Source organism: Crinia signifera, chromosome 9 (assembly GCF_055691185.1).
Source record: "Crinia signifera chromosome 9, ASM5569118v1, whole genome shotgun sequence".
In the NCBI taxonomy this organism is placed as follows: domain Eukaryota; kingdom Metazoa; phylum Chordata; class Amphibia; order Anura; family Myobatrachidae; genus Crinia; species Crinia signifera.
The window spans coordinates 73562620-73580105 of NC_139225.1; the positions used below are offsets into that span (position 1 = coordinate 73562620).

The window sequence follows — 17486 nt, forward strand, 5'->3', positions numbered from 1 at the left end:
CTAATAGGGGGAGAGGAGCGCACCTTCCCCGAATTAGGCCCACCTGATAATCTCTCCAGCGGGGAAGTCTCACAAGAGAAAATCCCCTCCACTCACCCAGCGCAGCATTCAATAATATCCAGGCTGAAGAGGGAGAGAAAGCGTCCTGCTGTCCTGTTCCAGAGAACTGTAGAGGCACAGCAGACAAGGGAGCAGCGTGGCAGGCACCGGCGTCTGACGCTGAGGACTGCAGCTAGGACGCGACCACTCACAGGTCCGCCCCTTCCGTCCTCATCAGAGCGCGCGCTGTACACAGCGGCGCTGATTGGCTGTCTGCTCCCTGCTGGACCAGCGAATTAACCCTGGTCCAGCCGTCACCCAGCGCTATGTGCTCGCACGCCCTGCTCTCTCCGGCGGGCGACTAGGTCGCGGCCCCGTAACACAAGCCGCAGGCAGCTGTGGCGGGACCCAGACGCCGATGCGTCCGTGACCAGAGTCAGCCGCGTGCGCCGCAAGCGGTGCCGCTCTGACCCCCCGGAGAGCTATCCCACGTCGCAGGCAGCCGGCACGCGCTGGCTGCCTGTCTCATATATAAACAAGCAAAAAACAAAAAAGGCCCCAAACGGAGCCCCTTGCCCAAGGATCCGACTCCTCCGGGCACTAAACTAAGACTGAGGTCTTAGAGGGGGAGGAGCCATACCACAGTTCAAGTTTCTTAAAGTGCCGACTCCTCCGATACACCACTCTATTCCCCAGCGTAGACTTCAGTGTCCCCAAGGATGAAGGAGAAATAAAAAAAACACACACAATACTGAATAATTCCAAACAAGCCACAACACATCACTTTAGGTTTTAAATTTATTACAACATGAACCTCGTTAACATATGAAGTGTTATGGAGGTTGCAAATCAGTCTTGTATATACAAAGCATATACTTGTTGAAGTACTGGGGTAGGTTTAAAATAACTTCGACTCCTATTGATCCCGCCATTCCTTTGGCGTAATTCTGCCAACTGGAGATAAGTTCCAGCAAATTCCTGTCTGTGTTATCACCTAGTATAATAGAAACAAAGTCAGCATTACCAATTAAAACAACGCATATGAATTTACATTTATCCAGGCACACCGGGACCTATAAATGCAGATAAATGAAACAATGCTCTGCAACTTGTCTTGCACCTAATTTGTCATACAGAATAGATTGATTGTAAAAAGGAGCAAATAGTCACAGATTGAAAACCCCACAGTGTTCATTCTACCACCCTGCTCCTTTCAAAATCCATGCAGTTCCTCTATTGCCTGTGGTTTCACAAGCTGTTTTGCACAGTTTGATCTGTATCTCTGTTGAAATACAGATCAGTCTGGGCTAGAAGCACCACAGCAGAGAGTGACATCTCATTTATTTTGGAAAGGTGCAGGGTGCTAGAATGAACATGAATTGCCTAAAAAAAAAAAAAAAAAAATGGGTACATGGGCTGGTCTCTCAAATTCAGAACTCTGGAGGCCAACTGTTCAACTCGCAGGACACAATAACCCACATGTCAAGAGTGACTGTCTCACAGCAATGACAGTTTATATTATTAATTCTAATTTATAGAGGTGCACTTGAATAAAAACCACAGTGTATGTGGCCGAATCACACCTAGTGCATTAATAGTATAGAACTAATGAAATCATCAAGGTAATTCTTTCCTACTACCAGTGATCGATCTAAAACTGGGGTAGCCAACTCCAGTCCTCGAGAGCTACCAACAGTTAATGTTTTCCAGATCTCCTCACAGAATCACAAGTGAAGTAATTAGCTCCACCTGTGGATCTTTTAAAATGTGTCATTGAGTAATGAGTGCAGCAGCTAGGTTGTCTGGAAAATGTGAACTGTTAGTAGCTCTCAAGGACTGGAGTTGGCTACCACTGATCTAAACCTAGCATTGCCCATGCAGACTCTTGGATCTGGTCAAAACCATTGCATTTTATTTTAACTAATGTTCTTATGGTTAAGTTAAATATTATTAAACAAATCTTCTGCAGTAGATTTGTATCCACAGTTTTTATATTGCATCTATATAAACTAGCTCATGACCGTCAAAGACAAAAAGCAACATTTGAGGAGGCCAGCTGTACAATGAAATGCTCCCTGTCGCTCCAATCTGCTTTAGAATGTAACAGGATAAGAAATGTTCTGATGTATAACACAAAACGCTATTATAATCACCCCTGATTTGTTACAGACCCCTTAGTTTTGAACCCTTTAAGAAACTTGTCCCCGCCAGGAATAAATTTTGAGATTGCTTTCACCACCGACTGAGTTGTGATCAATTTATCACAGCTGGTAAAGCCTACTGGCTATCTGACACACATCGAAGCAATGGTCACCATAAGAATACAGAAAAGTTATACCATTTTCAGACATAAAAATACAAAAAAAAAAAAAAAAAAAAAAACACCCCAGGTAGGGGACGGCACATTTAACCTGGGAATTTCCCAGGTCGACCCCTTTCACACAGAAGCCTGGTTATCCCGGATATATACAGTGTCATAAGAAATGGACCTTTTTTGGGGCACAGGTGAGGTGCGCCTTGCTCAGTGCACCATACTTGCGCATTGCGTGCATGCTGGGTCTACCTGCCTGGAGCTGAAAAATTTCTGGGACTTTGCCTGAAAGGGGTATTAGTAATGTAGATTCCCCACCAGCGATATTTTAGAAGTAGCAAACCAACTCAGAAAGCTAATAAAGTGATTTCTACATTAAGGTAAACCATATAGAAATGTTACATTACCCGAGTCATGTACAGCTGTACTCCTGGCTATCCTTGGGTGTGCTGCTTGTTGCCATTTTTAAATCTCCCTCAATAAAATGTAATAGGAATCTGTAGGCTCAGTTTGTTGCTCTATGTTGGTATTTACAGACACTTTACATTGTTGAACGTTACAGCACCAGGGATGCCAGATAGAGCAGAGGTTGCTAGGGTGATTGTTACTTTGGCTCTTACCTGCAACTCCGATTTAATCTGTCCACCCATTTGTTGGCAACAGGTTCACCTAGTGCAGATTTGCTACCTACTACCCCCTCCATCACCCAGACTAGTCATTAGTAGCTATAGTTAATGAGTAATGCACTGTTCACTTCTTATTTACCCCACCATGTCTTGGTTGTAACATTGTGTTATCCTATATTCTGACCAATGAAAAGCAGTGTTTGCCTCGTGACACCAAGTAAATAATTTATAACAATACTCACATAGCCCCAGATAGAAGCACAGAACACTGTACCAGACAGCAGAATTATATTTCCATACTTGTCATGGAAGTCTGGTCCAGCTTTGTGATGGGCCTGTCTTGAGATAGGTCTCTGAAAGCCACGAACTGAAAGTGAAGGTAAGATTAGCATTAAAAAAAAAAAACAAAAAAAACAAAAAAACACTCAACATAAATGGACTACAATACTAGACACAGGCATTAGCTAATTAAAAAGAAACCACACTAGTTGCTTACTGGATTAGTGATCCACAAGATCAGGTTCATGAAGCTGAACTGTAGAAAATCTTTACATTGCATATGAATTGAAAGGTTTTGATAGCAGCTTTAATTATGAAGCTCATTTACTAAAACATACAGGTATCATTGCATTTTAAGTGTATTTAAACAAATTCTGTTTCCTGCCAATGCATAAATAGGATAGTCTTATGCTCAGTTCAACAATGGATGCCTGAAATGATAATGTGGTGTTTAAACCATGTCCTATTTCTTGAGTGTTTTTAATAGACATTCCATGAAGGTGGTGTGGGCGGTGGGGCTGCATTGCACTGGGGGAAGGATTTACAGCAATATATGGCCCTCTTGGATTGTATCACCCCCCTGTATGGCTCTGCTGCATGAAGTGTTTAAACAGCTACTGTAAGCTCAGAATGTCCTTTTGGCAGTTGGCAGTTCGTCCAGCAAAAGTGTCCTTGGAAAAAAAAAAAAAAAAAAAAAAAAAAAAAAACCTCTGTGCATTAAGTGTGTGGATCAATACTTACTAATTTCCTGCCAATAAATACAATCTTGAATGAAATTATTTTCAGGAGTTTTATTTTTTGCATCAACAGCAATATAATAGACCCAGCCGTGTGCCACTAAAACACTGCCATCTGTTGGCAGCAAGTGAAACTACATCTAGCTTTTGAAGAATTTGCTTCAAGCTCTTATGTGTCCACATAATGAAACCACTTAATTTTACCTACACATAACAGCCAATGGCAGAGTAAGCCACACATACCCCATCACACCTGCGGCAAATCTTACAATGGTAGGCTGGAAGAGGGAGAAATTATATATATATATATATATATATATATATATATATATATATATATATATATATATATATATATATATATATATATATATATCTATCTGTGTGCATACAAGCAGTTGCGCCCATTACGGCCAGGGAAGAGCAATGACAGTTATGCACCACCTTCAAGGTGACCGGGCACCACACAGCATGCCCATGTCATAGGAGTTGCTGCAGCAGCACTGCAAAGGAACATAGCACAGCTTATAAACCGGACCGTCCTTGAAGCCAAGAAGACGCAGCATATAACCGGACTGGAAGAAATGACATTTACAGCATAATGTAGCAGGTATATCGCCGAGGCAGTGGGCTCCCATCGGCTGTGCAGCATACTGTAGGTCAATGAGAAACTTCAACTGCAAAACACCCAGCTGGTGCCAGCGCCAGACGTGGGCGACAGTAGCCGTATACAGCAATATAATGTATGACATTCTCGGAGTACAGGCCCTTCCCGCGGCACCAGGCAGAATACTCCCTGCACCCCGACAAGCAGGACCAACAGCGCCTTACCGGCCACAGAGAGCGCGGATCTCGCCAGAGGGAACATCACTGCTGCTACCGGTACTTCCCTGTATTACCCTTGAAACAAATTGGATAAAACAAAATGGCAGAGCGGATATCCGGTCGCTTATACACGCCCCTGAACGGTACTCCGGAAATACACCGGGCGCGGGGCATGTCGGGATTTGTAGTACTACTAAGGAAGCGGAGTTTTTGTACTAAGCATTTTACAGAAAGTGTAGGGATAAGCATACCTCCCAACATGACCTTCTCCAGGAGGGACATATTGCTCTGCTCCTGCACTTCCCTCTTAAAGCATGATTGCCATCACCTGTGTTGAAGCACCTTTGTTCAACAACACAGATGAAGGTAATCATGCATTAAGAAGAAAGTCCAGGAACAGAGCATTATGTCCCCATCATGTGGGGAGGTATGCAGCGCAGCACCAGAGAGCACACACACGCGCCCAGTCACAGTTTGTTACTGTTTTGTATCTTTTTTTTAAGTTGTCAGTGAATATAAAACAAGGAGTGAGCTGGCTGCCCAAAGCAGTGACAGCACCACACAGTGACACACAAAAGAAAAAAAACATTGGAAAATGGAGAAAAACATCTGGGGAGAAATCTAGTGATTTTGAGGAAACATTTGATCTGCAACATTGCAGGGTTAAACATCGAACATTGGAATTTGGAACAATAAATCCGATGTTACCGATGAAACAGCAAATTATTACCCATCCCTAGGGACGCGACATCTGTGAGAAGGAGGGATTACAGGGCCATAAAAGTGAGGAGAAGGGAATGTCATGTCCTGATAAAACCTTCTCCGCAAGTGCTTTCCCTCCTGACATAATGTAGTTCTATGAATGTGGGCGACTCCTGCCTGGAATACTCTTGTTACAACAAGCTGCTACACACAGACTAGCTTAGTCTTTCGCTGCAGGTGAACGAGGAAGCACTACTGCAGTTCATTAGCTTAGCTGTTCTGCGTGCGCGACACACCATTCATTGCCGATTTGCCGATATTCCGACTCCTCCTACTAGGCAGCTGACAAATAGGACAGTAACAGCTAGACAGCCACTAATTGGCAGCTCACACAGCACCTTCCAATCAGACACCGGCGCTACAGACTGGCGTAATGACGCAATGACGCCTACTGCTGCTTCTCTTTCCTGGTTGTGGAAAGTTTAGCCGGGAGAGGAATATGTCGTCAGTGCGAGTGCTGCTGACCGGGGGGATCCTGCTCGCTCTGTGCGGGGGTCTCTCTGATGGACAGAAGAAAAAGGAGGTGGGAGTGTGGCTGAGGCAGTGTGCGTCAGTTGTGTTGTCCCTGCTGTCAGGTATCGGGGGGTCACTCACTGTCTGGTGGCCACTCACTGTCTGGTGGCCACATTGTAGGAGCAGTGCCGACACACTAATGAGGTTTGCACAATATCTGTGCACTGGTTACTTAGCAGCAGTCATGCATGTAATATTAGTATCTAATGGCTTGTTTGCAGTGGTTGCACGCTCGGTGCTGTCAGGTTGCTTCTTTATTTACTGGTGCTGAGACCACACACACACACACACACACACACACACACACACACACACACACACACACACACACACACACACACACACACACACACACACACACACACACACACACACACACACACACACACACACACACACACACACACACATTTCAAGAAGGGACAGTGAAAGATTTGTACACACAGATGTATTTGGCTGGTGTGTTATAACCTTCGACTTTCTATCTTCGCCAGGCTTAAAGGCCCATACACTCTGGGCAGCTTTGAGCTGAAAACTGCTCAAAACCGCAAGTTTCAGCGGCTTTCAGCCCAAAGCCACCCAGTGCGTATGGCCCGCCGGTGATGTGGGCCCTGCATCATTGTTGGGAAAGCTGCTCATCTGCTGGTACTACCAGCAGATGAGCGGCTTTGGGGACAGCTTTGCATAGCGATGCGCTAGAGTGCTAGGTGCTAGAATGAACACTACATGTTGTCTGTTTTGTGCTGTGGAGCAATGCATACTGGGGCTCTATTACTAATTTTGCTGTTTGCTGTTTTAGATGGTTTTATCAGAAAAGGTAAGTCAGCTCATGGATTGGGCCAGTAAGAGACCTGTCATTCGCATGAATGGGGACAAATTCCGGCGTCTTATCAAGGCTCCACCGAGGAACTATTCAGTGGTTGTAATGTTCACCGCTCTCCAGTCACACAGGCAGTGTGCTGTGTGCAAGTAAGCATCTGAACAACCTTATTTATTTACAAACTTTTAGTACATTACCTTTCCTCCTTTACAATAGGTTCTGTGAATGACCTTTATTATTTTTTTACAGTTTCTTATGTAGCGCAGCAGATTCATATTGCCAAAGATTTGTTTTTTTTGCCCTTGTGTACGCACCTTTTACATATGGAAGGGGGATCTTTGACTGAAACATCCTAATTAATGAAACATTTTGCTGATTCACACTCTATAATAATTCTAATAAATGCTGCAAACTAGCATCGAGTAATATTGAGGTTCTTGGTATATTTATTGGATAAGAAATACTTGCCCAACAGCGCTTTTTGGGATTCCGCTTCCTAGATTCAAACTTTTTATTAGTGATCCACCAGAGGTGAGGTCACCTAGGCGCTGGTTGGTGGGCTATTTTTTCTTTGCCAATAAATGTAACAAGACCCTTGATAGGGCTCTGTTAGATCTGTACCTGTCAAAGTAACCTCAGTGAAGCTCGACTCTGAGGCACATTCACATCTTTACTTTCTATTGGAGATCCCTCCCCTGTCTTTTAGAGGCAGGTCTCCACTTGATAGCTTCCCCCAGAGCAAGAGCTCAGTATAGCGTACCCAGCATTGCTGTTATGTGACTGCCACAGAGCTCAGCCAATATTGCCTCAATACTAAGCTAGCTTTGGGGTGCTGTTGACTAAGCTCTGTATCAATCATACCATATGGCCATAACACTGGTTATGCTCTGCAGAGGGATTGCCCTGATTAAGTAACGCATTGTTGTTGTTGTTTTTTTTTGTTTAATATAGTGCACTTTCTCCAACAAGATCAAGGCGTTTACAGACATCAAAACAATGGGTACTTGTGTATTATCTGGGTGCCCGATTTTTTTCATTGCATGCCACTGCTTAAGGCATGCAATGCAATGCGATTTTTCATTGTAAAGACCCGATTTTTCATTGTGTAGTTAGCCATGGTTGATTTCATACCCCCACTATCCAACTACGCATGGAGTTGATTTTATATAGTGTGGCGAGGGGACGCGGATTACTTTACATGTGTTCTGCGTCCCCTCACGGGGCTCGCTGCGCTCGCCACGCTTCGGGCTCGCTGAGCTCGCCACACTATATAAAATCAACTCCACGCGTAGTTGGATAGTGGGGGTGGTCTTTACAATGAAAAATCGCATCGCATGCCTTAAGTAGTGCGATGCAATACAATGAAAAAATCGGGCGCCCAGATAGGATTTAGGTAGAACTGCAGTAGACAAGTCACACAGGCACAATGCAGTGTTGGTGCAGGCATTTTGGATAATATAACATAGGAACAGAATAGCTGGTACACCATTTAAATGTTTATATATAATATATGAGGTTCTTGCCATAGTATTGGCCAATAGTATGAACCTGCCCACCTCTCGTCAGTCACCTTGACGAGTGGTGGGCAGGCTCATACTATTGCCTAATACTATGGCAAGAACCTCATATGTTCTATATAAAAATGTAAATGGTGAATGGTGCACCTGCTATTCTGTTCCTATGTTGTAATACTGAGTGTCAGTTAGGTAGCGCATCCCATTATTAGTAGCTAGGGTGTGCAGTCCAGGCCCCCCCCTCCTGAATAGATTTTGGATAATACACAATGCGCTGCAGAATAAAAGTAAAGAATACGTCCCTTGTAATTGTGCAAGTGGATCCCTCTCCTTCAGTTCAGAAACATATGAACACATCTTTGTCATTACTGGTGAGTATGATCACCCCCACCTCATTGCTGTATACTGGCATTTTTGTTGTCGAAGTAGTATTGAATAGAGTCCAATTCTGTTCCCCAATATCGCAGGAGGATATGTGGTTATTTCCTCTTTTTACATTTGTTCATATGTTCCTGAGCTGAAGAAAAGGATCTACTTGCACACTCACAAGGAAAGTCATCTTCACTTTTATTCTGTAGCGCAGGCTTTTCCAACCACAGACCTCAAGGCACACCAACAGTGCAGGTTTTAGTGATATCCAGGCTTCAGCACAGGTGACTTAATTAGTATCCGAGTGATTCTGATTAACCATCTGCGCTGTTGGTGTGCCTTGAGGACCGTGGTTGGGGAAGCCTGCTATAGCACCTTGTTTGGCTGATTTATTCAACAGTTTTGGTGGAGTGGTGCGGTCCTAATTTCGTCCGAATCTCTAGGCTGCTATTACTGCGCAGAGACCCACTGCTTGCATCTTCTATTTTGGGTAATAACTTCCAAGGGTTTTGCATTCCACTCTATCAAGGTATAATGGGACACTCGAACAAAGAAAGAAAATAGTGACAGCGCCTGAACTGCTGCAGCCTATACAACACCCAAAGATTCCTGAATCTTTAACCATACAACAAACAAAAATGGTGTAGTAAATGGCGCTGCAGTCCCCTCTTAATTGGATGATGGAGTCCTATCACCAATGGGATATATATCCACAATTCTTCCGTCCAGTCGTTCTTAAAGAAATGTAAGACTGACCTGGGAGAATTTCCCTATGTGCATTTAACGGTTTCTTTAGATTCTCGTGACCTCTGCATACACAACAACTGATAACCAGACAGATAACATCAACAGGAACCCCTTGAGGTGTCCACTCACCAGGAATAGGTGCCCTATGTGCGCTGAAAGGTTTCTTTGCATCCGACCCTTCTCCTCACAGAACACAGGTGGACAGCTGACTTCAAAATGTTTTTAGTAAAAATACAAAATTTATTTCCAAAACGATAAGACAGATAAAACCAAGTCTAAAAAAAATGTGGGAAGGGAATCCCAAGGTATGTGTTGGTCTGGGTACCTTCCAATCCAGATAGAAGGCCACCCAGTTTGCTGAAGATCGCAACCAGCACCTAACCACAAACCTCTAGGGTATTCACTTTCTCCTCCAACCACCAACGTGTTTCGGGCTGTATGAATGAGCCCTTTCAAGGTTTTTAAGGTATAATGGGAGGCAGCCATATTTGGTGCACTACGTAGTATTACCCTGGGTGGAATAGGTTGGCCCTAGATGAAATTACACAAAATTAGATGATTGCAGTGTAGGGTAAAGTCAATGTATTTTCATCCCATGCACAAGTAAACTAGATGAGGCAGCCATGTTGGGTGCGCTGCAAAGGTGTATACAGTGTATAGTGGTATGGTCATTTAAAACGTTCTACAATGTTCGACATAACTTTTTAAAGTATTTTCTGCTGACACTGTTCTTTTTCTATAAAAAGGCAAGCCGATGAAGAGTTCCAGATACTGGCAAATTCCTGGCGTTACTCAAGTGCATTTACAAATAGGATTTTCTTTGCTATGGTGGATTTTGATGAGGGATCAGATGTCTTTCAAATGGTAAGATATAATTTGTAAGGTTTTCTTTTTTCTATGCTGCAAAGTCTTAAGTGTATGTTAATAAAATATGAGGTTGTGTACCTACCTACCTACCTGTTATACGGATATGTCCTATTACTCTATTGTGTATTATGTCAAACTTCCCTTATTGTTCGAACAGGTCCCATACATCTTGACTTGTGCCAACCACCTTGTTAACATGGATCTGCATCTTAATTGCAATGTGATGCGATAAAGCCTCTTAAGACCGCACTAATTCATTTGATGTGTGACGTGTGTATGTCTGTTTGAATCTGAATATAAAGTAAATACGATGAAACCGACCAAGCTTTTTTATTTTTTCCATGCCAAGTTCCGCTGTGCTTAGTATACAGACTTAGTCACACATAGATATGCGCATATCGTACATCGATCAGTGTAGTCTCATGAATCGGTTTTATTGCATTGTTATTAAGACGCACATTCGTGCACAAAAGCATCTGTGTTCTGACTTCCGTCACCCTTTTTGCCAACCAGATGCCATGAAGACAGCTCTGTGCATTCAACTGGAATTAATGTTTGAAATTTAAATAAATATGTAGGGGTCATATGTATAATCTGACTTTCAATCTGTGTATATATAGTGATATACTGTAATTATGTGGATTTCAGAGCAAGAGACAATAATATAGATAGAAATCGTTATTACAACCTCTTGCAGTTGTCTTCTCTTGCTCTCATTGTTCACTCGTAACCCTTCCACTTCTGTTCCTTGCTTGCTATATTTAAGTTTTATTTGTATCAGAACGTTGATTATTTTACTACATTTCTGAATGTCAATTATTGGTAAATATTTATTTTATTCTTTGCGATACATACATTATAAATGCATGTTATGTTATTCCCTGCCTATGTTCACCGTTTCCCTATAGATGTCAAAATGGTAGGTGCTTTCCCTCTCTGTAAGGAATATGCTCCATACTTCTACGTTCTAGCTCTCAAACCATTGATACTAGAAGTTAAGTCTTGGGCGCTAGAGGCTATAATGGTGTAGCTTGCCACCCTGCAGCCACCACATAAGAGGAATGCCAACCTCTAAAACCACCGGAAAAAAGAAGAAATATGTGGGGCGCTCAAAGGTAGACAAGATGAATAACAATTTATTAAAACAAACAATCGAAACACAAATAATACAATTATTAAAAACACATTAATTAACGAAACAAAAAATGTTACCACTGGAATGTGCACACAATCATATGCGATGATCCTTTTCTTATGGGGAAATATCTCCCAAGTGAGTCCCAATGGAGTTCTTGTTAGGGACTGTAATTGTCCAAAAGAAAAACCATATGGATTTGATTAAAGGCTGTTATGCGCATTTAGATTTAGCAATACGGCACTCTGTTTTGCTGTACATATGTCCGTGCAGTTGGGGGCAAGGACTTCTGCCTAGATGGTAAGGTAGACAGTGTCCGTCCTGCCTCCACAAGGCTCTTGCCGTACGGCAGTTGAATAAAGTAAATGGGTCAGTCAATTGACAAAAGTGCGCCACAGCGCTCGCTCACCCCGTATGCTGCTCGGCTGTCCTGTATTTAAGATAAGATTTTTTTTTTTATTGTACTAGATATGTATGGAATTTTAGAACACTTGGAGTGAACACCTAAATTGAAAACATAAATGCTTTTTTTATATGTAAGCACAAGTGAACACCTTAATACTCCCATGGAGACTAAACTTCAAATGGGAAAATCACCATGTGAGACTAAGTAGGTGATTAACAAATCAGAAACACCTGTGTGGATCAAGGAGACTAGCATTTAAGGCCGGTCAGGGAGGATGTAACTCAGATCCTGGTTGAGAAAGCCGCCCTGTGTGTGGCGAAATGCGTTCCAAAAGGACATCTGAAAGGACTCCCCCGTTACTGCATCACCCGCTATCTACAGAGCCGGTTTCACGACGTCCTCCAGCTGCAGACCCTTACCCACTACCACAGATGCAGTGGCAGAGTGCCGTGTGAGTTATACACCCTGGGAGGTCTGCATTAAGGAGGCGGCTGCTGTCGGGATAATACAAGCTGCTGAATCCCTGCACAAATACAGGACAGCCTAGCAGCATACGGGGTGAGCGAGCGCTGCGGCGCACTTTTGTCAATTGACTGACCCATTTACTTTATTCAACTGCTGTACGGCAAGAGCCTTGTGGAGGCAGGACGGACACTGTCTACCTTACCATCTAGGCAGAAGTCCTTGCCCCCAACTGCACGGACATATGTACAGCAAAACAGAGTGCCGTATTGCTAAATCTAAATGCGCATAACAGCCTTTAATCAAATCCATATGGTTTTTCTTTTGGACAATTACAGTCCCTAACAAGAACTCCATTGGGACTCACTTGGGAGATATTTCCCCCATAAGAAAAGGATCATTGCATATGATTGTGTGCACATTCCAGTGGTAACATTTTTTGGTTGCATTAATTAATGTGTTTTTAATAATTGTATTATTTGTGTTTGGATTGTTTGTTTGTTTTAATAAATTGTTATTCATTTTGTCTACCTTTGAGCGCCCCACATATTTCTTCTTTTCTCAAACCATTGATACCGGTTTCTTTAATACCCCTTTCACACCAGCCTAAATTCCTGGGTTGGGATTTGCCGGCATTTCAACCCTGCTAGGTAGCAGGGTTGCTCCCGGGTCCTTCCCGGACTACTGGCTGGTGTGAAAGGTGCAGGGACATGCCCCTCCTTCCCGTGTTGCCTCTGCTGATGCTGATTGGCTAGCAGGGCAACTTCCTATTGTGGTGGACGCTCAGACACACCCAGAGGCAGCATACAGCGTGCAAGGAGACACTGTGCATGTTCTGTGGCACCACAGACCCCAGAAGTGCGTTTTAACCTCTGAAAGCCAAGAATGTCTGCATTGGCAATCACACAGCATGCAAGTAAGACACACTGCAAGCTCTGTGGCACAACAGGCCCCAGCAGTGCTATTTCACCCCTGAAAGCCTGCAATGTCGGCCAAGGCCCGCCCTCCCTCTATCTCTAATTACCTCTCTCCCTAATTACCTAATCTTTGTGGGCCTAAAAAAGGCCATTTTCAATGCGATTCTCATAGAAATGCAGGGTCATCCCAGGTTCAGTGTAAAAGGTGCCGACCTGGGTTGTCCCCGTTTCAAAAGCATGTGTGAATGGGTCCCAACCCGGGAATGTCCCTGCATTCTGGAATTTAATTCCCGGGTTAGTCTCTGCATTTCTGGTGTGAAAGGGGTGTAAGTTACCAAATATAATTTTAAAGCACTATTTAAATTGCTGCTATTTTGGGGAAATATTCTGCAGTTTTACTCTGCATATGGAGGTAGGCATCCATTAGACAGATGTTTTTTGTATGAAATTGCTTTTATGCTTGTTAACATAACAAGTATCTTACCTGTTCTGATTGTGTGTTAGAAGACTGGACTTTCTTTCTTTGACGGTTCATACCATTTATTGTTCCTCCAGCTAAATATGAACTCTGCTCCGACCTTCATTAATTTCCCCCCTAAAGGAAAACCCAAGAAAGGAGACACTTATGAGTTACAAGTGCGAGGTTTTGCTGCAGAACAGCTGGCTCGCTGGATTGCAGACAGGACTGACGTTAATGTAAGTATTGTATTCTGCAGGCATCCAATTGAGTAATGATTTTAGTTTGCTCCATCGTCATATTAATGTAAGAAAAAATAACAATAAATATAAATCAAGAATATTTACCACTTTAAATTTTAATGTCTTTCAGATACGAGTAATAAGGCCTCCAAATTATGCTGGTCCTTTAATGCTGGGTTTGCTCTTGGCTGTGATTGGTGGATTAGTATATTTACGGAGAAGCAACCTGGATTTCTTGTGCAACAAGACTGGATGGGCATTAGCCGCTATGGTAAATGATTTCCCCTCTTTCATTCATAGGGGACGCTGGAGTTATCCTTACGATGGGCATTTACATTTTTTAATGTGTGACTGACTCCTCCCCCTCTGCCCCTTCCCATGTCCAGTTTTTAGACTGTGCCTGGAGAGCTGGTGTTCCATGTTATTTATTTTTAAAAATTGTTTATGCTGCAACAACAGGCTGACAGTTGGCCACTGGGGCTGCTGAGGGGCAACTGTCTCACCTGTAGTGGTCTGGAGCCCCCGTCCCCAGTTGCTAGGGCCATGGGTCTCTGGGTGCTTGCATCCCACAGATGCTGTGGAGACGAGGCCCCGTGGCCTGCTGCCACCAGCAGTGGCTAAAGAAGTGGTTTGTAAGTATTGCCCAGGTCCCAGCTTAGCGGAGTACCCGTGGCTAAACCATCATAGAGTAATCCGACCACTGCTGGGGAAATTGACCAAGATTTCATAATCCTATAAATTATATAATAATTTCAGAATAAGTATAAAATAAATTCCATCTACCAAAGCACAATAACTGACAAATAATATATGCACCTATAAAACCTATTGAAAGTGCTGAGGAGTTGGTACCCCGGACACCGGTCTCCTTAGGAGGCTTGATTTTTATTAATTTTTTTTACTTAATTTTTTTTATTTTTTCTTTAAACAAACTACACAGGCAGACAGGGAGCCGCTGTCTGCCTGCGACAAGGGACCCCCCCTGGGAGGTCGTCGCCACTGCATGCAGTGTTCTTCTGCGACCAGAGCCACCGGGTGCCGCCGCACCAAAGGGTCCCCCTTGCAGCTGCGTGCGGCTTTCCTCGGGACCCGCGGGCTAGTAGCCACACAATGCCAGGGGGGATCCAGGCTGAAGAGTGCTTTGGCGCACTGACCGGCGGAGGCTGCCTTCATTTTCAAATACTGCGTGCTGGGGAGCAGCGCGCGGACAGCCGACCTGGATGTGCTGCCCGGAAGACGCTTGAGCGCACAACCCCGCGCCATCTTCCCCACGAGGCAGGCTTTAGGAGACTGAAGGGCTTGGCTCTACTCGTCATCCAGCGCTGTTCCCACACCGCACAAAGGAGACTATGTGCTGCTCTTCTGCGGGTGGGAGTGTGTGGTGTAGCACAGTTCGGTGGGATCTGGGCTCAATGCGGGATTGGTGGCTCCTCTCCCCTATCTGCCTTATTCTTTCCCTAGTTTTTCCTTTCACTGTGTGCATGGAGTTAACAATGACTTCAAAGAGCACCTCCTCTAAGGGCTCACAAAAGTTGTTTGTATGTAAACTCTGTGAGGCACACTTTACCCAGCATATCAAAGGGGTAAATCTGTGTGAACCCTGTTATTCTAAATCAGGGGTCTCTCCTGAGACTCAAGGTGAAAAAGCTCCCCCTGCTGCAAATATGTCCTCCTATTATGTCAGCTCTTGCAGCTAAATTAGCAGAGTCCTGTAGAGACAGAGGCGTTTTTACAACCACCTGGCAGCTGTATCTTCAGCTGAACCTACCTGGGCCCGAGCTTTGGTCCATTCGGGTTGATTCCTTGTTTAAGACAGTGCAGGTACCTGCACCGCAGGTGGCTCCTCCTGTAGGAGTAACAAAAAAGCGCACTATGCCTGCTTTGTTACAGGATTTTGCTGAGGGGGAGGAAATAGACCCTGAGGAGTGGATTTTTTTTGCAGGAAGAAGCGGAGGTGCCGGTTGAGGATCAGGACACTGAGAAGCTTCAAGGCATTGAAGCTCTCATATCCGCGGTAAAGATTATCCTTAATGTGGAGGAGGAGGAGGAATCTCCTGCTCCAGTATCTTTGTTCAGTAGAAAGAAAAGATCTTCAGTTACTTTTCCTTTTTCTGAAGAGATCGAATCTCCATTGCTTAAGGCATGGAAGACTCTGGATAAAAAATTTCAAAGCGTTTTAATATATATTACCCTTTTCCTCAGGAAACGTGCATTAGGTGGGAAACCCCCCTCCAGCTGATACGTCGGTTTCACAACTATCAAATAAGACTACGTTACCAGTCCCAACTGCGGTGGCGCTTAAAAAACCCTCTGACCGCAGGTTGGAAACGACACTTTACTGTAACGTGGGGGTCCTTATTCACCCGGCTCTAGTTAACTCATGGGTTAACAGAGCAGTGGCAGTATGGGCAGAAGAGTTAACTAGGGGTCTTCAATCTAATCGCCCTAGAGCGGAATTAGTTCCCTTGGCGGAACACATAAAGGAGTCCGCAGTGTATTTTGGGGAAGCGGCTAGAGATTTGGCGGAATTGGCAGCCAGAATCTCTGCCTCTTACATTGCTGCAAGACGTATGTTATGGCTTAGATCTTGGCAGGCTGAAGCCGAGATAAAAAAGGCGGTGGAGGCATTGCCTTTTTCTGGGGAGGTGTTGTTTGGACAGGAACTTGACAAGTTGATAGCCCAGGCCACAGGTGGAAAGTCCACTTTTCTTCCCTCGGCTCCACCTCTGCCCAAGAGGGCATTCTCGGGACCATCCTTTCGGTCCTTTTGGGGCTCCTCTAAGACTGGATCATCCTCACGACGGACGCCAGCCTCAGAGGCTGGGGGGCGGTTGTTCTTAACCACCAATTTCAGGGCAGGTGGTCAGCTCAGGAAGCCAGGCTGTCCATCAATGTCCTGCAGTTACAGGCCATTTGCCTAGCCCTGGTACAGGCTACTCCTCTTCTCAGGGAAAGAGCCAAGAGTACAATCCGACAACACTACGGCTGTAGCATATATGAGGAACCAGGGGGGCACCCGAAGCCGAAAAGCCATGCAGGAGGTGAGACCGGTTCTGCAATGGGGGGGGACGCCTTTTCAGCAATTTTCATTCCCTGGGTGGAGAACTGGGAGGTGGATTACCTCAGACGCCAGGATCTTCACCCGGGAGAATGGTCTCTACACCCGTCTGTGTTTCAGCAGATCACACAGCGTTGGGGAATTCAGCAGATCGATCTGATGGCCTCCAGATTAAATCGCAAACTCCCAGCATATTGTTCACACACCAGAGACCCAGCAGCAGTGGATGCCCTGTCAGCTCCGTGGTCCAACAAACTAGCTTACCTATTCCCACCGGTCCCTCTCATTCTGCAGCTACTCAAACTGATCAAGAGGGAGTCCACCACAATCATTCTGATAGCTCAAGAATGGCCCCGTCAAGCCTGGTACACAGATCTTCTTCAACGTCTGCTAGCAGACG

The 17486-nt window shown here is 44.5% G+C and overlaps 2 protein-coding genes across 2 annotated transcripts in view; one reads left to right on the forward strand and one right to left on the reverse strand.

Annotated features, from left to right (window-relative positions):
• Positions 1-819: 819 nt before the first annotated feature.
• COX7B (cytochrome c oxidase subunit 7B) lies at positions 820-4982 on the reverse strand. Its single transcript, XM_083159234.1, has 3 exons — positions 4824-4982; positions 3219-3343; positions 820-1033 (listed from the first exon to the last, which is right to left on the reverse strand). The coding sequence occupies exons 1-3, from the start codon at positions 4858-4860 to the stop codon at positions 956-958; spliced, it is 240 nt and encodes a 79-aa protein (XP_083015360.1). The 5' UTR covers positions 4861-4982; the 3' UTR covers positions 820-955.
• An 830-nt stretch (positions 4983-5812) lies between these two features.
• MAGT1 (magnesium transporter 1) overlaps positions 5813-17486 on the forward strand; it is a 29444-nt gene continuing 17770 nt past the window's right edge. The window contains exons 1-5 of the mRNA XM_083159235.1: positions 5813-6102; positions 6892-7061; positions 10289-10406; positions 13885-14025; positions 14159-14299. Of these exons, the coding sequence (XP_083015361.1) occupies positions 6019-6102; positions 6892-7061; positions 10289-10406; positions 13885-14025; positions 14159-14299 (654 nt within the window). The 5' untranslated portion in view covers positions 5813-6018. The remainder of the gene's footprint in view (positions 6103-6891; positions 7062-10288; positions 10407-13884; positions 14026-14158; positions 14300-17486) is intronic.